Source organism: Musca vetustissima, unplaced genomic scaffold, assembly GCF_032173495.1.
Source record: "Musca vetustissima isolate MV318-11 ecotype Yass unplaced genomic scaffold, APGP_CSIRO_Mvet_v1 utg25311, whole genome shotgun sequence".
In the NCBI taxonomy this organism is placed as follows: Eukaryota; Metazoa; Arthropoda; class Insecta; order Diptera; family Muscidae; genus Musca; species Musca vetustissima.
Window position 1 is genome coordinate 94,258 of NW_026888785.1, and position 26,698 is coordinate 120,955.

Genomic DNA, 26,698 nt, shown 5'->3' on the forward strand with positions numbered 1-26,698 from the left:
ACTTGGTTAGGCGATGGAGAACGAGGGCGGCGGGTAGGTTTTGTGTCAAATGCCAACCGTGTCAACCGATATGTCTACCAACAAACGCAATTAAGACGTGTATTTTGTAGGTATTGTTACAGGTTATACGAATTTTAAAATTTGTACATTTAAGTGGATTTTTTTCTGGTTCACTTGATGCCCTCTTTAAGAATTTAACATTTGGAACGGTCGCAGCAAAAAAGAGAAAGGCAATAACAACAACAACGACACAACACTTTTACAAGATGACCCAAGAAAAAATTGGGTGTGGGTATTTTTGTTGTATATTATTCAGCAACATTTATTGGGATTTTTTTGAAAAGCAAAAATATAAACAGCAAATTTTTGATGATTACAAAATCACACACCCGCTCACATAAAATAACAAATAATTATTATTTTTATCTTCACACAATTTACACCTTTTTCACTTTCTTTTGTAAATTTTCTAGATATGCACATTTATTAGGAAATCAACTGCAGGATATCTTGATTTTCATTTATTCCAAATTTGCTTTTCCTTTTTTTCGAGAACACTTTTTCCCAGCTTTTAATATTTCCTGCTAGCTGAGTGCGTTACAATTTTACATTTTATTCATTATTATTTTTTTTTTTTGGTTTCCTGTGTCTCTGTACTGTAATCTGCACTTGTACAATGTTATGACGACAAACGCTTAATAAGACCAAGAATCATCCTTGTTCTTCACGAGCTTTGCTTGTTCTGAAGTACTTGCGCTCTGGGGGTGCATTTCTAAGTTGTTTCAATTCGCCAGCGTGCCGCACGACAACCCCCAAAAATCAATAGCTGCGCCGGAGTTTCTTATCTTTGCAATCAGCTGTTTTTTGTTTTCATTGGAATTGAAACATCGTCAGCGTCATCTAAATGTTTGTTTACATTTTGTTGTTGTTATTCCGTTTCGATTCCATTGCGTTTTTTGTTAGTTTTGTTTTCAAAACAAATGCGGTCTTTTTCGTTTTATATCTTCCTGTTTTTTCGTTATTTGTTTTTCTTGTTCCTTCCAACTTTGAAAATGTAAACAAACCTTATCTTGCATTCTCTGTTATTGCTTGTTTCTTCTGCTTAACTCCTCCAACCCCCTTCAAGTTCCGGTTTTCGTTTCAAGTACAAATGGCTGTGTGTATCTTGAAAATGGGGTTGCACTACGACGATAACAACAAACAAAAATTAGATTGTGGTTAAACTATAAGGGGATGTTTTTTTGAACTGAAGTTAAAATTAAGTTTTGAAGGAATCTTTTCGATTCAGTCTTGTGGTGTATCTTGTTGTAATGTAGGGCAATGTTATCATGTAGATACCACAAAAACTTGTTTTTGAAAATAAAAAATAGCATAAAATAGTATCTATAAAAGACGAGAGTATCGTCGAAGACAATCGTGAGATTTTACACACCTGCATCATAGTAAAAGAGGAAAAAATGTATATTTGAATGTTTGCAATAAAATATATATTTACTAGAACCCAATATATTTACTAGAACCCAATAGCGGCATTTTGAAATGTCAACTTTTAAGTTTAGATTTTCACCAATATGGCTTGAGAGTAGTCATTTCCAGTTACATGTTCTGGCAAAATTTTGTAACGGAACCGGCCTTTTTCATTGTGGGATATTATCCTGGGATTATCAATGGAAAGTAAATTATCCTTGTATATTGGTATTCTGTAGAAAGAGACCCCTTGGCCGTGTATAATAGACCCATTAGTTTTCAATATAAAAAACTTATTGTTTTAACCAACTCAACTATGTTGTCAGGGTATTATAGCTTTGTGCAGTACCAAGGTTTGTAACGCCGCGAAATATTGGTCCTAGACCCTTTAAGTATACCAATCGGCATATCTCGACTAGCTGAGTCGATCTAGACATGAGTATCCGTCCGTCTGTCCATTCTAATTTGTAACCATTAAGGAAAGTAGTAAAGTCGGACGGGGCTGATAATAACCTTCACCACTTCGGCATATTCAACAGATGAATCCTAACAGACATCGAATTTTTGAAGGATCATTAACATGAAAATGGATCCATAAACACCTATACTAAATTTTTCATTTGATCAGATATATGGTTGCTTCTTATGTTATAGTAACTTCAGTACGTAGTGCAATATTTTGTGCCGATTGGACCCACCTTGTTGAAGCAATTATATCCTACCTCTAGGTTATACTAACTTCAAAATTTGTGTCAATATATATGTACAAGCTATATCTGAACCGATTTCAATGATTCTTGGAAGAAATTAACTACAGTTCATTGTACAAAATTGTGTGGTAATCGGACCCAATTTACCTAAAATCGGAAGATAATATATGTGGGAGGTATATCTAAATCTGGACCGATTTTCAGGAAACTTAACACGCATCATGCTAGACCAAATTCCTTACGCTATGCCAAATTTCGTGCAAATCGAAAGATATATAGGGACTTTAGTACGCCATTTACAAAAAATCGGACTAAAATATATATGGGAGCTATATCTAAATCTGAAACGATTTTTTACAATTTCAGTAGGGTTCGTCCTTGAGCCAAATAAGAGACCTATGCCACATTTCATCCAATTCGGACCATAAATGCGACCTGTACTTTGTTTACAATTTAATGCATAAATCGACTTAAAAAGTGATTCTATGCATATTCTCAATAGGAACCATGTGTCTATCTCGTTTCCTTTTGCATGTTACAAACATATGCACAAATACATAATACCCTGTACCACAGTGTGGTGAAGGGTATAAATACGATACAGACCACAGTTTTGGACCAATTTTCATTTGGCGGATGGGTTCTACCCAATGAAGACTCCTTTTGTTTTGGTAAAGATCGGATAATATTTGGGTGATGAAATGTACCACAAACTTTTTTTTTTTTGCCTGATTTGCTGGTCGCTCTAGAGACAGCAATTATGGTCGAAAAATCGCGAATTTTTAACTTGAGATCGGGTCAATTTCAAAATTTTGTATTCTATGTGGGAGTTACTCAGATGTGTGAGTTACTCTTAAATATTTTCAGGTGCCTACGTATTCATCTATTATTTTGTAACCCAATAGCACACTGGAGGGCGGAAATATAGCACTGATCGCTTTGATGTGTTCCATGACGTTCCAATTTGGGTCAAGGACAACGCCTATAATTTTCGGCGATGATCAGATAATAATTTCGGGATGATGTGGACCGAAAACGTATTTTTTGTGTTTTTTTTTTTTTGAGTTGATCTATTGGCCACAATTATGAGCCGAACACCACAACACTACTAAATATTTGTTATATTAGGAAAACATGTCAGTGTAAGGAAGAGGTGTTGTTGACCTCTAATCGAGTAAGAGGGTGCCAGTATAACGAAATAATGACCAGGCTCGGAATAAAAATTCCCAGTTTCGTGGTAGTTGTGTAGGGTATCGTGTGGTCGGCACCGTCCGACTATACTGCTCCGCTCACTGTTTTTTTAAAAGCAATTTTCACTATTTTTATATTATCGGCAATAACTCTTAAGATTATTAACGGAAAACGTTCTAATAGTTCTAATACTGCTCCGCTCACTGTTTTTTTAAATGCAATTTTCACTATTTTTATATTATCGGCAATAACTCTTAAGTTTATTAACGGAAAACGTTCTAATAGTATTTTCCATGTGTATTTCGAAACATAGGTGTTGTTCGTGGTCTTGGAGATTTTTTAGTAGATTTGTTAGTGTCATAGACATAACATGGAGTGGTACGAATATCAGCCCAAAGATGGAGATTATGAAGTGATAAATTAATGAACTTTGTACTAGTTTTAGATCCCCATCGCACCAATCTAAACTAGACTTTTTTGATCAAATGTCAAATTGTACGGGATCAAACTAAAAAAAGACTTTAAGGCCAATATCGAAGGCCTGTTGGTGGAAAACATACCGAAATACCATATCTACGTCGTCCACCATAATGTGGATTGTATATTAAACATATAATTCCATCTATTTTATACTTATAATTCCGTCACTTGAAATATTTACTAAATACATAATTGGTCAGAATACTAAATACATAATTACTAAATACATAATTGGTCAGATATTGCTATATCTGTCCGGATGTTGAAATCACGATAGGGCTTACAATAATTAAATGACATCACTCCTACGATATTTACTTTTGAAAATGAGATTTATCGTAACAAGTACACCCTTATATTTGATATTTTGGGAAGTTAGTTCTCATTGCATGGCAAATCTTCATATCAAAATTTGTCAATATTGGTAGACCCCATATGTCGGTATTTTTTAAAAATTTCATTGCATAAAATGACATAACAAATATTTTAAATTTGGAAAATATCAAAAATGAAAAATGAATAGCACACACATTATGGTACTCTTTATTTTTATTCGGTATTTTGGGGACTTTGGGTACGTTTTTTAATCGAATTCGATCGAATTTGATTTGTTGGGTTCAAATCAAATCTAGCTACAAAGTATTATCAATGCATGTCCTCGTTTTGATTTAGTATCCGTATACCAGTATTTTGAGGGTTTTGATATGTTCAAGATCCTAGCCAAATTTTGAACCTGAGAGTCTAATAGTACTCATATACATGTCCCGTTCAATTTTTTAATCTGCCCAATATTGTGGCTTCTTATTTGGAGACTTTTATGAAATAAATTCGATCTACTTTTATATGTTGATTTCTCATAGGTCAAACCTCCTTTTAGTTTACCCCAGCACATTAGAACGGTACTCATATAATAGTCCCGTTCGATTTTAGGTATTTTTAATCTGCTTCTCATGGTGTGATTTATAAATATTAATGACGCTGTTGTATGTATTTCAGCATAGAAATCGATTATCTTTCGAATTGCAATCCTGTGAAAAAATTTCTTTATAATAGAACACTTAAACTTTTTGTTTGCATTAACATTTTATTTATTTGTTTTTTTTTTCGTTTTAGCTTAATACAAACATTTGAGAAATATTAATCATTTCTATATGGGTATAGAATTAACCCTGTCTACCGGCACCCTTGCCTTTTGCTTGCTTAGGTTTGCCTCTACCTTTGCCCTTACCTTTTCCTCTACCACCCTTACCAGCCTTCTTTGGCTTCTTGGGCTTCTTAGGTTTCTTGGGCTTCTTTGGCTTATTTTTATTAGGTTTGCCAGGTTTTTTAGGTGGGACTGGAGCAGGTTCTTCAGCGGTTGGTGGTGCGGGTTCCTCAGGAGGGGCTACGGCAGAGTCTTCAGGAGCAGGTTCTTCAGCAGCAGGCTCTTCGGGTAGAGGTTCTTCAGCGGCAGGTTCTTCGGGTAAAGGTTCTTCAGCGGCAGGTTCTTCGGGTACAGGTTCTTCAGCGGCAGGTTCGTCGGCTGCAGGTTCTTCTGCCTCCTCAGCTGGTTCTTCGTCATCTTCTTCAGAAGCAGGTTCCTCTTCTTCTTCGGAAGCAGGTTCTTCTTCAGCAGGTGCTGGAGGCTCTTCAGCTGGTGCTGGAGGTTCTTCAGCTGGTGCTGAAGGCTCTTCAGCTGGTGCTGGAGGTTCTTCAGCTGGTGCTGGTGGCTCTTCAGCTGGATCTTCAGCAGGTGCTGCTGGTTCTTCAGCAGGAGCTGCTGGTTCCTCGGGAGGTGCTACATCACTGCTTGCTGCATCTCCTTCAGCGGCTTGGCCCAAAGCCATTACCAATAGGCCCAAGAGAAGGAATATAGTAAAGAATTTCATATTTAGCCGCTAGTTAGACTTAGAAGAAACAACTAACTTCTGATATCCAATTCTCAGCACTTGGCGATATTTATGCAAATGCTGTTGCATTTTTTGGTAATAATTTCACATATGGCAATTTTAAATGTCTACTGGGAAATTAAGGTGTTTTTGTTTCAAAACATATGGAATGCAAAAACTCAAATGCTATTATAAATATTATTGCGTCTAAAGACTGGTAAATACGGATTATTCGTCTGTTATTCAAAAAAATATCGTATAGAGCTAGGCTTAGATGGTAAATATTTACCCCTAGAGTGGTAGATACATTGAGCACAGGTGTTCGGTTGGAAGCCTTGAACCATTTGCTGAAAGGTTATAAGCGTGTCTGTTATTTGTTTTTCTGTTCGAAGTTTGATTTCAGTGCAGAATTGAGAATGGCCATTTAAATATTGTTTACTACCTTAGTACCAAATAACTTGAATTCGAAGTTAAATATGAACGTAATTATTTTTATGTTTAACAATAAATACATTCATATTTATAAATAAATAATTACAACATCTCGAAATATTCATCGGTTCCTATGGGTTCTTACATAAAAATGTTGCTAAAAAATCTCCACTCTATTGTAAAAATATTCTTTTAAAAATCTACCATCTGTTGGTCCTTGAACAAATATTCTCTTGAAAATCTACCATTTATTGGCCCTTAAAAAATATTCTTTTGAAAATCTACCATCTATTGGTCCTTAAAAATTATTCTTTTGAAAATCTACCATCTATTGGTCCTTAAAAAATCCTCTCTTAAAAATCCACGCTCTATTGAGGCTTGTAAAAATATTCCTTTAAAAATACTCTTTTTATTTGTCTTTGAAAAAAATACTCTTTTAAAAATACTCTTTTTATTTGTCCTTGAAAAAAATATTTTTTTAAAAATAAACCCCTTTTGTGGGTCATTTAAAAAAATATTTTTTTAAAAATACTCTTTTTATTTGTCCTTGAAAAAAAAATATTCTTTTAAAAATTCACTCTTTGAGGCTTGTAAAAATATTATTTTAAAAATACTCTTTTTATTTGTCCTTGAAAAAAAATATTCTTTTAACAATCTACGCTCTATTTGTCCTTGAAAAAAAATATTCTTTTAAAAATCTACGCTCTATTTGTCCTTGAAAAATATTCTTTTAAAAATCTACGCTCTATTTGTCCTTGAAAAATAATTCTTTTAAAAATCTACGCTCTATTTGTCCTTGAAAAATAATTCTTTTAAAAATCTACGCTTTATTTGTCCTTGAAAAAATATTCTTTTAAAAATCAACTCCATTGGTAGACCTAGAAAAATAATTCTTTTAAAAATCTACGCTCTATTTGTTCTTGAAAAATATACTTTTTAAAATCTAGGCTCTATTTGTCCTTGAAAAATAATTCTTTTAAAAATCTACGCTCTATTTATCCTTGAAAAAATATTCTTTTAAAAATCTACGCTCTATTTGTCATTGAAAAAATATTCTTTTAAAAATCTACGCTCTATTTGTCCTTGAAAAAATATTCTTTTAAAAATCTACGCTCTACTTGTCCTTGAAAAATATTCTTTTAAAAATCTATGCTCTATTTGTCCTTGAAAAATAATTCTTTTAAAAATCTACGCTTTATTTGTCATTGAAAAAATATTCTTTTAAAAATCTACGCTCTATTGGTCATTGAAAAAATATTCTTTTAAAAATCTACGCTCTATTGGTCATTGAAAAAATATTCTTTTAAAAATCTACGCTCTATTGGTCATTGAAAAAATATTCTTTAAAAAATCCACGCCTTTTATTGGTCCTTGAAAAAATATTCTTTTAAAAATCCACTCCTTTTCTAGTCCTTGAAAAAATATTGTTTTAAAAATCTACGGTCTAATTGTCCTTGAAAAAATATTTTTTCAAAAATCTACGCTCTATTTGTCCTTGAAAAAATATTCGTTTCAAAATCTATTTTATAATTATTATTTTAAAAATCAAATAATATTATCAAAATATTATTTTAAAAATCAAAGTCCTTAAAAACACACAACAATATTTGTTCCATGTCTGCGATACAAATCAATGTTTGAATATTAGACACATGTATCTGGTGAGATGTTAAAGCTCTCTACAATTTATTTCAAGACGTAGAATATCATATCATATCAATAATAATTGTTTGAAATTGTCGACGCATTTGGTGTGTCTGGTTTTCTTTTAATTATTTAAAACGCAACAATATTTCTATAGACGAATTGTGTTTGAAATATCTGCAAAAAGTGTATCCTAGGGAAATCAGAATATGTACATCCGCCAAATGGTTAGATTTGAAAATCCAAATAGAACATAAAATTGAAATAAATATGACTGAAAAGAACGACAGTTAGTTACAAATCGACTTTGTTTCTACAACATGAAACTATTCGGCATATTCTTTTTATTGACGCTACTACTATTTGTACGGGCTGTACCCCTGCCCGAAGATGAAAATACAGCAGCAGTCGAAGCTTCTTCAGATACCTCTGACGTAAAACCAGAGGTTGAACATGAAAATGAAGCTCCTGTAGTTGAAAATCCATCTGCGGATGCCGAAGATTCGCCTGCACCTGAACAAGTACCCTCAGAAGACCAGGAAGTTCCAGTTGATGAAAGTGACCCTTCTGCTCCAGCAGAAGAAATTGAAAATCCTCCTTCAGAAGATGTCGCACCTCCAGAAGAAAATGAAACTTCTGCTGAAGTTCCTGAAGCTGAAGAAGCAGACTCTGAAGAATCTGTAGAAGAAGAGCCAGGAGCTCCCATCGATGAAAGTGAAGCACCTATAGATGAAGCTGCTGTACCACCCAGTGAAGATCCCGCAGAAGAAAGTGAAGCTCCTGTGGAGAATAATGAGCCTGTGCCTGAAGAACCTGAACAACCAACTGATGTTGTTGAACCACCAACAGATGTTTCTGCCCCACCCAAGGACGATGTACCACCGACCGATGATTCTGCTCCTACTGATCCAGCAAACCCCCAAAGAAACCAAACATGAAACCTAAAAAACCAAAGAAACCTAAAAGGCCAAGGAGGCCAAAGAACTCGAGGAAACCTAAAAAGCCAAGAAAACCTATGAGGCAAAGGAAGCCTATGCAACCCAAAAACTAAGAATCCATTGAATTTGAAGCGTTAAGGAAAATATATATTTTTTTAAATGCATTTAACGAAAGGATATAATTTTTAAATTTGCCTATTATTTATAATAAATTCCAATAAAACATATTTAGGATTATGTTAATTATTTATTTTCGAAGCAATTTACATGTATGTTCTACATATTCAAAAAATAGTTAGGTGGTTAATTCCGAAATGTTAAGTCATCACTATCTGAAAATCCACATCGCCGAATACTGTTGGCATAGATCCACGTCGGGTATATACCCCGAAAAATAAATCCATTATTTTTATATGAACTATAGAACTTTATTTAACATGCTTCGGAATGTCCGATTTGGGCCAAATATGCACCGTTTTGTTGTATGATTTGTTGCCATTTTAAAGGTAACTTCATAATGCCCCTCTCATAGAAGTCCTGCTCTCTATTTGTAGAGATACCAATTTTTTATCATTAAAAACATTTTGCAATGGAAGAAAAATATGATAATCGTTTGGTGAAAAGTGCGAACTGTATGGCGGATGCATTAAAACTTCCCTATCAAACCCCCGAAGTTTCTGGCGAGTCACTGTAGATGTGTGTGACCTAGCGTTATGCTATTTGAACACGACACCTCTCCTGTTAGCCAATTCTGGCCGTTTCTGGTCAATTTTAAATGGTTTAAATAGTTTATGGTCGATTTTTAGCTCCTGGGCAATTTTACGACCGCATTTCTCCGCTTTGCTTGTATTTTCGCCTTTGTCAAAGAAAAACTGTAAAATGTACCGAATTTTGTCAAATTTCCAATGAGCATAAATCTGCCGAAAAAATAATGGGTGTCTTTTATCAAATTACAGTGACAAGTATTGTCATATATTCGAAGATGAGTGTGATTACTTCGGAACCTCTCTCATGTTAAACTGGGCCGACAATATTGAATATATTGTTCATATGTATCTTAACAATTTCATGTCTATGTTCCCTCGAAAGAACATACACATGCCTTTTTGCAACCTATGCTAAATTCTATTTCATTCGGGCAGATTTAGATTCGTTAAACATATATATTGAACATATGTCTCAATTTGATATTTACGAGATTTATGAAGTTACGAGATATGAAGTACATCGGATTGTTTTGGCCACCAGAATATATGTATGTGGCTGATTTCATGTAAACTGTACCATAGGTTAGTTCGATTGGGAAGAAATGTTGCAGAAAGGTCCAAATTATATTAATTTTTTTTTTCAAATCAATTCAGATTTTTATATAGATAATATATGATTTGTCCGATTTCATAGATATCCGATTGACATTCAATTTTGTTGACTAAGATGATGACATATCTTTCGGCTCATGTCAATAAATATTTTCGGATGTTTTAGACATGAAAGCTGAGAAGATAAAAAAATTGATTTTGAATTTTGTTTGTCGTAACTCATATTTTTACCTTTGCTATGGTTATGTGTGTTGGACGTAATGCAAATTCGAAGTAGGGGAGACTGGAAACCATTCGGCACTTTTTAGAGCTCTACATCTCAGTACTTTTTTAACAGATATAAACACTTTATGGCTGATAATTGTCCTCTGATACTTAATTTTAAATACTAGTAACAAAAACATATAATAAACTAGTATTGATTAAAATTTGTTATAGTTTTGTAAAAAAGTTCAAATTCGCCGAATATGCCCCTACCCGGGGTCATTTGATCCATAGTCATTCGGTACCATAGTCATAGCCTGGTAATTATCACCGCTATATGTCTGGTTGAAATTCAGATCCTCTAAAGGTTCAATTTTGTTTTAATATGTGACTAGATGTTTGACTTTTAAGGCTATATTTTCAGTCGGGGCTCAAGGCCACACACCATCAGAAAAACATTTTCTATCGCATTTTCGTCTATAGAAGCTCGTTTGGTCTTTTATATGTAATTTTGAACCATATTAAAATATTTTTTAAAGACAAACCCCAAAAAAAAAAAAAATTAAGGAAATAATACAACCGAATGTGCCCCACTTCAAAATACCGAATCAACCCCAAAGGTACTTTTTCTATATATTTTTTTTCTATCAATCTTCTACAAACATTATATTTTTAGGTTAGGCTTCATAATATATATTTTTATTTAATGTGAACCTATAGCTTCTCAAGAATGCCTCTTTAAAATTTCAACTGAAAATCTTAACAACTCTAGAAGATATAACCGATTTATTGTGTTAGCATTAAGCGACGGCAAGAGTGATTCTCAAACTTTAAACGCGTTTTTCTCGAAACAGTGTGTTTGCGATTGGCAAATGCGATTACTCAAAAACTGTTATTCCAATCTCCTCCAAATTTTAACACGTTGTTCTGGACCTACATAGCTATCGTATGAATCCAGTCGGTGAAGATCCTACCTAGTTTTCAACATGGTTTTTGGTTGTAAATAGGCGATTATCCAACAAATAATTTTCCTAGGTCCGTCATTTGGCTGATTTTCGATCGAAGTCAATAATCCTAGTTCATGTCTATGTTCCCTCGAAAGAACATACACATGCCTTTTTGCAACCTATGCTAAATTCTATTTCATTCGGGCAGATTTAGATTCGTTAAACATATATATTGAACATATGTCTCAATTTGATATTTACGAGATTTATGAAGTTACGAGATATGAAGTACATCGGATTGTTTTGGCCACCAGAATATATGTATGTGGCTGATTTCATGTAAACTGTACCATAGGTTAGTTCGATTGGGAAGAAATGTTGCAGAAAGGTCCAAATTATATTAATTTTTTTTCAAATCAATTCAGATTTTTATATAGATAATATATGATTTGTCCGATTTCATAGATATCCGATTGACATTCAATTTTGTTGACTAAGATGATGACATATCTTTCGGCTCATGTCAATAAATATTTTCGGATGTTTTAGACATGAAAGCTGAGAAGATAAAAAAATTGATTTTGAATTTTGTTTGTCGTAACTCATATTTTTACCTTTGCTATGGTTATGTGTGTTGGACGTAATGCAAATTCGAACTAGGGGAGACTGGAAACCATTCGGCACTTTTTAGAGCTCTACATCTCAGTACTTTTTTAACAGATATAAACACTTTATGGCTGACAATTGTCCTCTGATACTTAATTTTAAATACTAGTAACAAAAACATATAATAAACTAGTATTGATTAAAATTTGTTATAGTTTTGTAAAAAAGTTCAAATTCGCCGAATATGCCCCTACCCGGGGTCATTTGATCCATAGTCATTCGGTACCATAGTCATAGCCTGGTAATTATCACCGCTATATGTCTGGTTGAAATTCAGATCCTCTAAAGGTTCAATTTTGTTTTAATATGTGACTAGATGTTTGACTTTTAAGGCTATATTTTCAGTCGGGGCTCAAGGCCACACACCATCAGAAAAACATTTTCTATCGCATTTTCGTCTATAGAAGCTCGTTTGGTCTTTTATATGTAATTTTGAACCATATTAAAATATTTTTTAAAGACAAACCCCAAAAAAAAAAAAAAAAAAATTAAGGAAATAATACAGCCGAATGTGCCCCACTTCAAAATACCGAATCAACCCCAAAGGTACTTTTTCTATATATTTTTTTTCTATCAATCTTCTACAAACATTATATTTTTAGGTTAGGTTTCATAATATATATTTTTATTTAATGTGAACCTATAGCTTCTCAAGAATGCCTCTTTAAAATTTCAACTGAAAATCTTAACAACTCTAGAAGATATAACCGATTTATTGTGTTAGCATTAAGCGACGGCAAGAGTGATTCTCAAACTTTAAACGCGTTTTTCTCGAAACAGTGTGTTTGCGATTGGCAAATGCGATTACTCAAAAACTGTTATTCCAATCTCCTCCAAATTTTAACACGTTGTTCTGGACCTACATAGCTATCGTATGAATCCAGTCGGTGAAGATCCTACCTAGTTTTCAACATGGTTTTTGGTTGTAAATAGGCGATTATCCAACAAATAATTTTCCTAGGTCCGTCATTTGGCTGATTTTCGATCGAAGTCAATAATCCTAGTTCATACCAGAACTATATATTGTACACTTTCTAACTGCGTTGGAATTTTGAGGTTCAGATATTTAAGAGATCGGCAATCATGCCCGCCTTCGAAAAGAATGACTTTTTCTTTTATTACAAAAAACAGCAATATGACAACAACAGTTTGTCAATTTATTTACTTCTTTAAGTCTTCAAGTTAGAATTTTATAGCATAACTAGCAAAGTGCCCGCTACTTCGTATGCGGAAAGGGAATACAAAAAATATTTCATATGGTATCGTAAATACTGTTAATTTGTTATACTATATTTTGCGATTCATACACATAAGCACTATTTTACTTCCATTAAACAGATTAAAACCAGTAAGGAAATTAGTGGGGTACTTTACTAATTTCCTTACTGGTTTTAATCTGTTAAAAAAAAAAAAATTCGTGCAAGTCGAAAGATGTATAGGGACTTTGGTACACCATTTACATTAAATCGGACGAAGTTATATATGGGAGCTATATCTAAATCGGAACCGATTTTCACGATGTTTAACACACATCGCCCTAGACGTAATTCCGCTGTGCCTACTTTCGTGTATATTGAAGGATATATATGGAGTTTGGTGCACTATTTACCAAAAATCGGACTAAAATATATATGGGAACTATATCTAAATTTGAACAGATTTTTCCCAATTGGGCCAAATATGTGACGTATGCCAAATTTCATCCAATTCGGATCATAAATGCGACCTGTTCTTTGTTTACAATTTAACACGGACAGACAGACGGATATGAATAAATCGACATAGAATGTGATTCTATGCATATAATGTGATTCTGTTGCCGAAATCGAAATTTAGTGCATTTGCTATTCTATTTACTATTCGTATAAATCATTCCAACCAAATCCAAATGGTTCCAAATATAGTACCATCATACTTATAAGTAAGAATTTCTAAAACTACATCAATCTTACTCTCCAACAGTAATCTTAATTCCACCAAAGTCCAAATTTAGTACTTTTCGTACTCATAAGTACGAATTTCCAAATATATCTCAATCCTTACTTCAAATAGTAATCATAAGTCAAAATTTAAGAATTCTAGCTCTGCCTGTTCATCAAAAACCAAATTGTACCAGATTTGGTACCATTCTGTACTTTTCGTACCCATATTCCAAACTTTATCAAATCAAAACTCCCACAGTAACCTAAGTTGCAACTTTCGGTATTCGAATTCTACCCGTTCACCAAGGTCCAATTTGTACCAAATTGTGTGCTTTTCGTACCCATAAGTTCGAATTTCCAAAACTACCCCAGTCATGTTCTCCAATAATAACCTTTAGTCCACATTTAAGGATTCCAGCTCCATCCGTTCACCACACTCCAACAGTATTTTTAATCAAAAATTTCAGGATCCCAGACCTATCCGTTCACATAAATCCAAATTGTAGCATATTTAGTACCATTTAGTACTTTTCGTACTTTAAGTTTGAATTTTCAACACTGTCTCATTCCTGTACTCTAACAGTAATTTTATTTTCATATATATATTCATATATTATTTTCATATATAAGTTTTTTATCTCAATCCAAATAAACTTGGTACCATTTAGTACACATAATCATTCATTTTCAAAACTACCCCCATATCTCAATCCTACACTCCACCCTTAATTTTGATTCCAAATTTTAGGGTTCCCGCTCACACAAAACGAATTTTACACTATTTAGTACTATTTAGTGCTTCTCGTATCTAAGAGTACGAAATTCCAATACGACCTTAATTCTGTGATTTGCATACTAAATTTAAGTTTTCCAAATTTAGTACCATTTAGTACACTAAATGACAAATTTTCAAAACTACCGACATATTTCAATCCTGCACTCCAACAGTAATATTAATTTAATCAAAATTACAGGATCTCAACCCTATCCATTGGTACCATTTAGTACTTTTTGTTTCTATAATTAAACTACGTCAAGCCTACACTTCAAAAATAATTTTAATTCCAAAATTCGGGAGTCCAACTCTATCCACTTAATCAAGTTGTACCAAATATAGTACCATTAAGTACACATACGTACTATGCTTCCATACCTTAATTCTATATTCTAAATGCAACCATTATTCCAAATTTTAGGTTTCCAGCTCTCTCCGTTCACCCAAATCCAAATTGTACCATATCTAGTGCGGTTTAGTACTTTTCGTACACACAAATACGAATTTCCATAGATGTCTCTATAGCTCAATCTTCAACAGTAATCAGAATTCCAAATTTCATCCGTTTAAGCAAAATCCAAATTGTACTATATTTAGTACGATTTAGTACTTTTCGTACCAATAAGTACGAATTTCCAAAACTACCTCAATTCTACACTGCAACTGTCATTTTAATTCCCAATTTCAAGACTCCAGCTCTATATGTGAACCGAAATCTAACTTGCACCAAATTCAACACTACTTCCCAACCTGTATTCTATATAAAATTTCAAGATTTTAGCTAAATATGTTCAATATATGTAGAATTAGAACTAAATTTAGTACTTTTAGTACACTTATAGGTCGAAATTCCAAAAACCCTTTTGTACATCTTTCTAACTTTCCATCAGTGACCCATATTCCAAACTTCAGAATTCTAGCTCTTCCCGTTCGCCTAATACAAGGGGTACCATATTTGGTACATTTTAGTACTTTTCGTACCCTTCTAGTACGAATCTCCAAAAACCCAGCCTTATCTCACGCCTACACACCAACAACAACCCACACTCAAAATGTCAAGCTTCTAGCTTCAGCCGTTTCGTCTGGGCGATGATCTGTCAGTCAGTCACTCACTCACTCACTTAACACTAAGCCCTTTTACATATATAGATATATGCTCATTTGTCAGCCAGTAGAAACTCGTCGAAATTTGAAATCGAGAATGAAGGGGGCCCTTAAGCATGAAGCTGTGCTTCTAACGTATACAAATTATCAAAAATTAATACGATAGGAATCCAACAAATAATAAGTCATTTGTTTAATGAAATACTAAGCATTTCTATATTTTAATGAAAGGATTTCCAAATTCTCCTTATGTTCTGCTATGAGCAGAATAACTTTTTATGGGCTTCTATGTTCAGAATAACTTCTGAAAACATTAACTTCTGAAGGGATTTTTTATACATAGATGAGCTTGTGATTGACAACATCTGAACTGAAGAAGAGTTATGACACGGTTACTGTAATATTGATGAAGAAAAACGCTTTATATCTTGGTTTATGGCTATTGCAGGTTATTTTTGAGATGTCATGTCTTCAGTCAAATGTCATCTCAACTCATACTTCTTTGTCGCATGTTACAGCATCCTGATTGTGGAAATGTCTTGGTATTTTATCTTTTGGCAGTCAAACATTTTAAAATGTATTTTATTTGAATATTTGTTTTAATTTTTATTGGAGTTTTTGTGTTTTGTTTCAAACATTGTTGTAGAGAATTTGTTAAACATCGTTATTTACATTATATTCATGAACAAAGCCTTTTATAATAAATAAATATATTTTTAATAAGAATTAATACATCATTAATTCAAATTAAATTTTCTTTGTTGTTCTGTGCCACAAAAATAAATGTAAAACAATAAATTAATATTTTATTTCAATACATTGTTCAATGGCGATCAATGCAATTTTTTTGCGACACACAATAGGTTGCTATAATTTACAATGCTAAAATTCAATAAGGGGTTCATTGCAATAAATATCGATGATAGATATGATGGCAAGTCACTTCATTTTACGAAGACCAAACCCTCGCTTTGGGAAGTTAAGGCGTTAAATTAGCGCCATGAAGTTTTTGCAATTATTAATATTGTGCTTATTTGTATTTCTGGGACTAGCTCATATTTCTCAAGCGGCTGAAGATGAGACTTCGGAAAGCACCACAGTAGCATCAACCACTGAGGAAAGTACTTCTACTGAGGAGAGTACAACGTCTATCTCAACAACTGAAGATAGTACAACGGAAGAGAGTACCACAGAGGAGAGTACATCAACTACTGAAGAAAGTACTACTGAAGAGAGTACCACAGATGAGAGTACATCAACTACAGAAGAAAGTACTACGGAAGAGAGTACCACGCCAATATCAACAACTGAAGAAAGTACCACAGAGGAAAGTACAACGCCCATCTCAACAACTGAAGAAACTACTACAGAAGAGAGTACCACAGAGGAGAGTACACCAACTACTGAAGAAAGTACTACAGAGGAGAGTACAACACCAATATCAACTACCGAAGAAAGTACTACCGTTGAGAGTACCACAGAGGAGAGTACAACTCCTTTGGAAACTAGTACCGCGCCCACTACCGAGGAAAGTACTACCGTAGATAGTACAACTGAAGCTAGTACAGAAGCACCTGATGCGGCAGAGGATGAAGATGACGAAGAGGAACCTGAGGAAGAGGATGATGATGCTGAAGAACCTGCAGAGGCAGCCGAGGAACCAGAGGATGCCGAAGAAGAACCAGAGGATGATACCGAACCAACTACTACAGTGAAACCTACAGAGGAAACGACCGAAACAACGGTCGAACATACGGAGGAAACAACTGAAACCACAGTCGAACCTACGGAGGAAACTACCGAAACAACGGTCGAACCTACAGAGGAAACCACCGAAACAACAGTCGAACCTACGGAGGAAACCACCGAAACAACGATCGAACCTACAGAGGAAACAACTGAAACCACAGCTGAACCTACAGAAGAAACTACAGTGACAACCACTAGACCTACCGAAGCCACAACTGAACCTAGTGCCGATTCTGTAGTCTCAACAACAGAAATTACTACAACCGAATCTGAGGATACAACAACTACACCAGCACCCACGACGCCAACTACAACAACAACGAAACGTCCAACTAAAAAACCAAGTAAAAAGCCAGCCAAGAAACCAAGTAAAAAATCGAAAAAGAAAAAGCCCAAAAAGAAATCGAAGAAGCCGAAAAAGAAACCTCAAAAGAAAAATCAGAAACCCAAAAGCAAAAAACCGAATAAGAAAAAACGCAAACCGAAGGCCAAAAAGACTTCTAAACCTAAACCAAAGCCAAAACCTCAACCGAACCCAATCAGAACAATTGGTCAGGAGATATTATCTATTTTCTTTTAGTTAATACAATTAATCGGAAGCCTTTTTATTGAAGTTTGTATAAACAAATTACGGTGAAAATATATTTTAAAATCTTCAAAATAAATGTATAAATCTAAATACTATGTAGAAGTAAGGTATAACGAATTTTAAAATTCCTTACAAAAACAATATATTCGATATTCCAAAATTGCAGTTATTGTTGGTTACTACACAATCCCAAACTAAAAGGATAATGTCGTCCGAGTACGAGTTTGGTATAAAAAGGACGATATATCGGCCCACGTTTTGATAAAGTCTCCAATTAACGGTACCGCCCATTATCTGTATTTTGAAGTTTTAAGCCTCGTTGTCAAACAGAAGAATTTTGGACACCTTAACAAAAAGTTTGAATATAGGTACATCAACTACTGAGGAAAGTACTTCCACTGAGGCGAGTACAACGCCTATCTCAACTACTGAAGAAAGTACAACGAAAGAGAGTACCACAGAGGAGAGTACATCAACCACTGAAGTTTTGACATAGTTACGACATAAAATTTCCGCATCATATATGAACATTTTGATGTTTCTTGGCGTAAGGAAAGGAAGTGACGGAAAATTGGCATTCAAGGTGAACGTTCGAAATAGTTCTATGGTTTGGGACAGCCATCATATAAAGAAAACGCTGCATTTTAGGTATGCAAAGGTCTTTGCCGAATTTCCCAACATGAGTGTGTTTTCGATCCGGCCGAACTTAACAACGAGGTACTATTATATAGTATATATATATAGCACATTTCAAGATTCTAGTCGGAGTTGTTTAAACTGAGCGTTTGTTATTACCCAATTCTTATACAAAGGGTGATTTTGGAGTGCATTGCGAAACCTAACAAAGCATCAAAAAAAAAAAAAAAAAAAAAAAACAGTTTGATGCGGTTTATGAGCTGGTGGCATCATTGGACTGTACTATATCGGAATATGGGCTAAACAATTGTCCACTTTCGGATCACAATTTTTAGCGGCTTCATCATCAAAGCCGGAACCAGTTTCATAATGAATATTTTAGGAAGAATCACCATACCTTTAGGCGTGGATTTTTAATGAATACTATAGCAAGAATCCCCATACCTTTAGCCGCGGATTTTTAATGAATATTTTACGAAGAATCCCCATACTTTTGGGCTTAGATTTTCAATTCATATTTTTTGGAAGAAGAATAACTTTCGGCGTGGATTTTTAATAAATATTTTTTTAAAGAAGAATCCTTTAGGTGTGGATTTTTAATTAATATTTTTTGGAAGAAGCTTACCTTTAGGCGTGGAATTTAAAAAAAAAAAATTTTTGAAGTATGCCCATACCTTTAGTCGTTGAGTCTTAATGAATATGTTAGGAAGATTACCCATACATTTAGACGTAAATTTTTAATGAAAATTGTAGGAAGAATCTCTATACCTTTAGTTGTAGATTTTTAATGACTATTTTAGGAAGAATCTTCATACATTTAGGCGTGGATTTTTAATGAATATTTTAGGAAGAATCCCCATACCTTTAGGCGTGGATTTTAAAATAAGTTTGTATGAAGAATGCCCATACATTTAGTTGTTGATTTAAAAATTTTAGCAAGAATCTTTATACCTTTAGAAGAATCACCATACCTTTTGGCGTGAATTTAAAAAAATATGAAGAACCACATACCTTTAGGTGTAGATTAAAAAAATAGGAAGAACCTCATACCTTTAGGCGTAGGTTAAAAACTGTAAGGAAAGTAGTAAAGTCGGACGGGGCCGACTATATGATACCCTTCACTACTTTGGGTATATTCAACAGATGCATTCTTAGATAACATGATCTATATATAAATATGAACCGACTTAGATCAATCCATAAAAATGTCATTCTGTAAGATATACGAAACTCTTCATTTGGATAGAAAGAGAATGAGATTAAATTTTGTAAATCGATTTAAAGCAAATCTCAATCGGACACTCGTTGATTATTTGAAACCCAATAAACATGAAGTCGGTCGAATATATGAGCTATGCCAACATTTCTAAATTTCTTACTTACTTACTTACTTAGCTGGCTTGTTACAGAACGGTTGTTCCATAAGCCGAGCTTAAAAAAGATTTCCAAGCGCGTCGGTCTTGTGCGCAAGTCCACCAATTTGGAAGACCACGTTCCAAGATGTTGTTTTCTACTTGGTCTTTCCATCTAATTCGTGGCCTTCCCCTTCTACGGGAACCATCCGTAGGCTCATTTTTATATGCCTTTTGAGCTGGGGCATCTTCATTCATCCGCACAACATGGCCTAGCCACCGTAGTCGCTGCAGCTCAATACGACTGACTATGTCGATGTCTGCGTATAAATTGTAGAGCTCGTGGTTCATTCGACGCCGATATTCACCGTCGACGCAGATCGGCCCGTAGATCTTTCGGAGAATTTTTCTCTCAAACACCCCAAGCGCTGCCTCATCTGCTTGCGCAAGTACCCATGCTTCTGATCCATATAATAGCACGGGTAGTATCAGCGTCTTGTAAAGTGTGAGTTTGGTCTGGCGAGAGGTGGCCTTGTTTCTAAACTGCTTACTTAGACCATAGTAGCATCTGTTGGCCATCACAATCCTTCTCCGAATTTCAAAACTGATATCATTCGTTTTATTTATGGCGGTACCAAGGTATATAAAGTCTTTAACTACCTCGAAGCTGTAGTTCTCAAGTTCCACAGTTTGTCCGAGTCTACTGGACGTCTTGCGCGTTGATACCATCAGCTTGGTCTTCTCGCCGTTTACTGCCAGACCCACTTTAGCAGACTCCTTTTCAATTTGTTCAAAGGTGGCTGTTACCGCTCGCAATGTTCGACCCATTATATCGATGTCATCGGCGTAGGTGCCATTTCTGTTCACCTTTGCGTCTCGTATGACCTTTTCCAGTAGGATGTTAAAAAGATCACACGACAAACTGTCACCTTGTCTGAATCCTCGTTCGGTAATGAAGGGCTCCGATAGGTCCTTTCCTACTTTAACGGCTGACCTTGTGCCACTTAAAGTTATCCTGCATAGCCGTATTAATTTTGCAGGAATGCCGAACGCAGACATGGCTTTAAACACCTCTGAACGGATAGGGCTGTCGAATGCGGCTTTATAGTCGACAAATAGGTGATATGTGTCGATGTGTTTTTCGTGGGTCTTTTCCAGGATTTGGCGCAGAGTGAAAATCTGGTCAATGGTCGATTTGCCAGGTCTGAAGCCGCATTGGTATGGTCCGATGATGTCATTGACCATTGGCTTCAATCGTTCACACAGCACACTGGATAGCACTTTATATGCGATGGGAAGGAGACTTATTCCTCTATAGTTGGCACATATCGTCTTGTCTCCTTTTTTGTGCACGGGACACAGGATGCTGAGGTTCCAATCATTGGGCATGCATTCATCTAGCCAAATTGTGTTAATCAGCTGGTGCATGCTCCTGACCAGCATCTGGCCACCAGTCTTGAATAGTTCGGCTGGTAACCCATCGGCTCCTGCTGCTTTGTTGTTCTTGAGCCGATTAATTGCTTTTATGACCTCATCTTGGCTAGGTGGTATACACTCTATACCATCATCTCCTATTGGTTCTGGGGTATCTTCTTCATCGCCACTATTTGATACTAGTAGCTTTTCGAAATGCTCCTTCCAGATCCTCAACACGCTGTCTGTATCTGTCACCAGGTTTCCTTCTTCATCTCTACAGGAGGATGTGCCTGCACCAAAGCCTTCGGTTTGGTGTTTTACTCGTTGGTAAAATTTCCGGACTTCATTCTGACTCCTGTACATCTCGATTTGCTCACGCTCACGTTTTTCTTGTTCTTTCTTCTTTTTTCTGAAAACACGTTTCTCCTCTCTCCTTTCTCCCGATAATTCTCCATCACGTTACGTGTTGCTACTGTCTGCAGGGTTGCCCTATACGCTGCGTTTTTCACATCAGTAGCATTACGACACTCCTGATCGTACCATGGGTTTCTTGGTGGTGGTTTTTGGTACCCAATTGTTCTTTTTGCTGCAGTTTGTAGGGAGTGGGCAATTCTTTGCCATTGTGTTTCTATACTAGTATCGGGACAAGAAGTGCTTTCTTCAAGCAGATGGGTAAGTTGAGCGGAGTAGGCCTCGGCTACCTGTTTTGTTTGCAGCTTTTCGACGTCGAGTTTCCGTGTTGTATTAGATCGCACCTTTGCTGCAACATTTAGACGGGTGCGTACCTTGGCTGCCACAAGGTAATGGTCCGAATCGATATTCGCTCCTCGGATCGATCGGACGTCTAACACACTGGATGCATGCCTTCCGTCTATCACAACATGATCAATTTGATTTCTCGTTACTTGATCAGGAGAAATCCAGGTGGCCTTGTGTATATCGAGATGCTTGAATCTGGTGCTGCTAACTACCATGTTTTTTGCTGCCGCGAAGTCAATCAACCTCATGCCGTTGTCGGAAGTTTCTTCATGAAGGCTGAATTTTCCGACGGTGGGGCCAAAGATATTTTCCCTTCCGATTTTTGCATTAAAATCTCCTAGCAGAATTTTAATGTCATGGCCAGGGCAACGGTCATATGCTGTTTCTAGGCGCTCATAAAATATATCTTTGGTCTGTTCATCTTTATCTTCGGTCGGAGCATGGGCGCAAATTAGACTGATGTAAAAGAACTTCGCTTTTATACGGATTATAGCAATTCGCTCATCTACTGGAGTGAATCTGGAGACAAGGTCTTTTATTCTCCTGTTAACCATAAATCCGCAGCCAAATTCATGTCTCGTTTCATGGCAGCTATAATACAGGGCGTAATCGTCTGATTTACTTACGCCTGTCCCTTTCCATCGCATTTCCTGTAAGGCAATAATATCGGCTTTGTACTTCTTAAGTATATCCGCCAAAGCGAACACTGCCCCTGTTCTGTACAACGTGCGCACATTCCAAGTGCAGATTCGCAGATCGTGGTCCTTTATACGTTTGCGGGGGTCGTCAACATTAGGGGGGTTTGGTTTTCTTTTTCTTTGCTTTTTCATAGTAGGTTGGGTTTTCCGAGAGTGGGCAACTAACCCGACGCCTCAACCCATTTTTTTATAGTTCTTATGGGTGAACTCGCGGCACATATTAGCTCACTATTTCATCGGGTGATGAGAATAGCTCCCCAGGTGGCACCGCGGGGAGGTCAGTGTCCACAATTGAGATGAAAGAGGGACCAAGATAAGCCTGGGCTTCGCCATGTTAAAGCCAATCAAAGCCGTTGCTTGGTATCTATCATCCCCTACGCTAAATTTCTACAAAAAGCAATTACGTCACTCTCTACTCAATTTTGTACTTTGTGCAAAATTTCGCGTCAAAATGATAAAAAATGAGGAGTTTGGGGCACCATTTAATTAAAATCGGAAGAAAATATTAATGTAAAGTATGCTATGCCAAATTTCATGCAAATCGAAAGATAGTACTCCATTTATATTAAATCGGACAAAAATATATATGAGAGGTATATCAAAATCTGGACCGATTTTCAGGAAACTTAACACACATCATTCAGTACGCTGTACCAAATTTTGAGCAAATCGAATGATATATAGGGACCATTTACATTAAATCGGACGAAAATATATATGGGAGCTATATCTAAATTTTGGACCGATATTCAGGAAGCTTAACACACATCATACTAGACCTAATTCATTTCGCTATGCCAAATTTCAGGCAAATGGAAAAATATATATGGAGTACACCATTTACATTAAATCGGAAGAAAATATATATGGTAGCTATATGTAAATCTGGACCGATTTTCGGGAAACTTCACACACATCATTCTAGACCTAATTCAGTACGCTGTGCCAAATTTCGTGCAAATCGAAAGATATATAGGGACTTTGGTACACCATTTACATTAAATCGGACGAAAATATATATGGGAGCTATATCTAAATCTAAACCGATTTTCCCCAATTTTAATAGGATTCGTTCTTTGGCCAAATAAATGAGCTGTCCCAAATTTCATTCCTTTTTCTGTTACAAACATATACACGACGAAGGGTATAAAAATCCTATCTTATTCTGGAATACAAACATCATCAAGAAAAAGCTCTTATCTTAAGTGGACTGTATACAAAAATAGATCCCTTTTTAACTAAATATTCTCTCCTTTACAAAAGGGAGCCACTGCACTATTACTATCTTTATTATACGAAAATCTCTGTTCGCTATCTTGAGGGACAGAAAATGCACCAACAACCATAATTTAAATTTAAAGAAATCCAAAAAGATCTAGACGATCGCATCTATTTACTACCGCCATTTCTTCAACCTGCTTCTCATGCTGGCACCTCCACCATCTGCTGGTTTCCTCTTTCAGGCTGAATTATTTGTCATTGTCTTCTTCAGATTCTCACCAGCCACATCATATTCCAGTAGATGCCCGGCACATTCCATTCACAAGCCTCTTCATCGCGGAAAGGTATTAGGAAGAATCTCAATACATTTAGGCGTGGATGTTTAAAGAAAATATTGGGAAGAATCCCCATACTTTCAGGCGTGGATTTCTTCGTTAATAGCTACATACAACGATCACGAACCACCGGATCATTTTTCACTTTATCGGGTGCCCACTCTCGTTAGATCTCCTGTACAGCGCTCCCTATCTCCTGCATATTCACGGTCGCATTGATTACCACGACCAACATGTCGATATTTGCTAGTAGAGACTTTATGTCTTCGGTCGGTGCTGAGCCATTGTGCGACTCGTCCCATAACATCACCCCTTCGTTCTTCTTTTTGGACCAAGCCACCAAGCTGATAGAATTTCCTCGACCTTTAAGGAAAATTCTTCAGCATCAATTTCCTTTAGAATCGGTCACTGATCCGACTCTAAGGACCAATGTTAACAGGGATCATTTCCATATGCTTCACACGGATATTCTCGCCTTTACAAGAGACCCACAAAAAGACATTCACTATCTTTTCAACCTAGGTAACTGCACTTCGACGTCACTTTATACATACAAAAATGTATAAAATTTTTTCAAGAATCAGATTTTCGTGCAGATCCATTTAGTTCATCTTCAAACTTTACCATGCTACAAAAAAGAGACTCTCATTCAAATTTAAACTTTCTACTTCGATCCGTTTAAACTTTCTACTTCGATCCGGAATTGCAGTAGATGTAGAGGATGATTAAATCATCTTACAATACCTTCGTGACCATATATATAAATACATTTAAGGTCGGAAATGATACTACTAAACACTCCACTACAGTATGGATCTGTCTTTCTTTATGGAAATGCCTTAAAGTAGTCTACACAAATATTTTATTAGGAAATCAATTTGAGGTACATGCCAGGGTTGGAACTGTGACTATCAAAAATATTGAAATATATTAGAATAATTGGTCTGTTCAAGTACTTTTTTAATAGTAAATCTATTAAAAGGGAGACATTTCAAAATCACTCTCAGAATATAAAATAATTTGAAAAGTTCGGGAACGCAAATCTAGTAAATATGCCAAAAATTAGATGGCAATACTTCAAAATCAACATAACAGCCAATCAGAAGTTGGCATTCCTGTTTACCAATTTTACTCGGACAAATTTTTCGAGTAAAAAGTTTACAAAGAGAACACCATTTTGTTTTGTGTTCTCTTAAATTTGGTTCAATGTTTTACTAGTTTTGTGGGTTCAGGAACGGTTTTCGAGTAAAAAGTGGCAAAACTTGTAAAATTAGTAGATTCTTTTAGGTTCTGGAACGGAACTAAAATGTTTCCTATAGCAAATTTCAAAATGGTAGTGCAACGCTGTGATTCTGCCACTCTGTGTTGATATCTAAAAATAACACTGTATAGCCCCAAATAACATACAAAAGTAAACAGTAAAGTATTTACTTACCGTATATATTTCAGTAAACCACCAAATAAAACAAATCAATAAAACACATATTTTTCTGTTAGAGACAATTGCTTTTGTATTACTTTTTGCTCAATAAGCTGTTTAAATGTTTGAATTTTATGCATTTGTTAAAACAAATTATTTTCACAATAAATAGAAGTCGTTGATTTCGTATAAATATCACCAGGATGTCGAAGGTTAATTTGAGAAGGCATTTAGTTGAATTTGTTCTTTAATTGCAGTATGAAATTTTTGTTGATATTTTTATTTGTGGGCCTCTGTGTTTTGGCCATGAGCCAAATAGGCTACGCACAGCCTATACCAGAGGATGCAGCTGCTACGAAAGATGCAACTGAAACTAAATCGGAGGAGCCTTCCGAAGATGCTGAAGAACCATCTGATGAAGGTAAGGAAGAGGCACCTGAAGAAGACGAAGAAGCTCTAGCAGAGGAGAAACCCGAAGAAACTCCAGCAGATGAGAAACCCGAAGATGCTCCAGTAGAAGAAGAAGACGAAGAAACTCCAGCAGAGGAAGCCCCCAAAGAAGCTCCAGCAGAGGAGAAACCCGAAGATGCCCCAGTTGATGAAAATAAAGATGCTCCAGCTGAAGATGCTGCAAAGGAAGATCCTAAAGACGATAGTGCTTCTCCAAAGGAAAGCGATGCTCCAAAGAATGAAGAAAATGAAGAAGAGACTAAGAAACCGCCAAAAAAGAGCAAATCTCCTGCCAAAAAGAAACCATCCAGTTTCCTGGAAATAATCAGCCCTTTTAGAGTTGGTACTTTAGTTGTTACCAATGGTGCTGCTAAGTTTACAGATTTTATATCCGATATGATAGATA

At 35.6% G+C, this 26,698-nt stretch overlaps 2 protein-coding genes across 2 annotated transcripts; one reads left to right on the forward strand and one right to left on the reverse strand.

The window, feature by feature from the left end:
• Positions 1-5,011: 5,011 nt before the first annotated feature.
• LOC133336601 (uncharacterized) lies at positions 5,012-5,716 on the reverse strand. Its single transcript, XM_061544883.1, has one exon. The coding sequence runs from the start codon at positions 5,714-5,716 to the stop codon at positions 5,012-5,014; it is 705 nt and encodes a 234-aa protein (XP_061400867.1).
• Positions 5,717-16,546: 10,830 nt separating this feature from the next.
• LOC133336602 (uncharacterized) lies at positions 16,547-26,631 on the forward strand (the record flags this gene model as incomplete). Its single annotated transcript, XM_061544885.1, has 3 exons — positions 16,547-16,601; positions 16,720-17,932; positions 26,100-26,631. Coding segments are annotated over exons 1-3 (1,800 nt in total), but the record flags the coding sequence as incomplete, so codon positions are not given.
• Between the last annotated feature and the right edge of the window lie 67 nt (positions 26,632-26,698).

Coding starts and splice junctions, on each gene's coding strand:
- LOC133336601 (XM_061544883.1), bottom strand. CDS start 5,716: ATGAAATTCTTTACTATATTCCTTCTCTTGGGCCTATTGGTAATGGCT.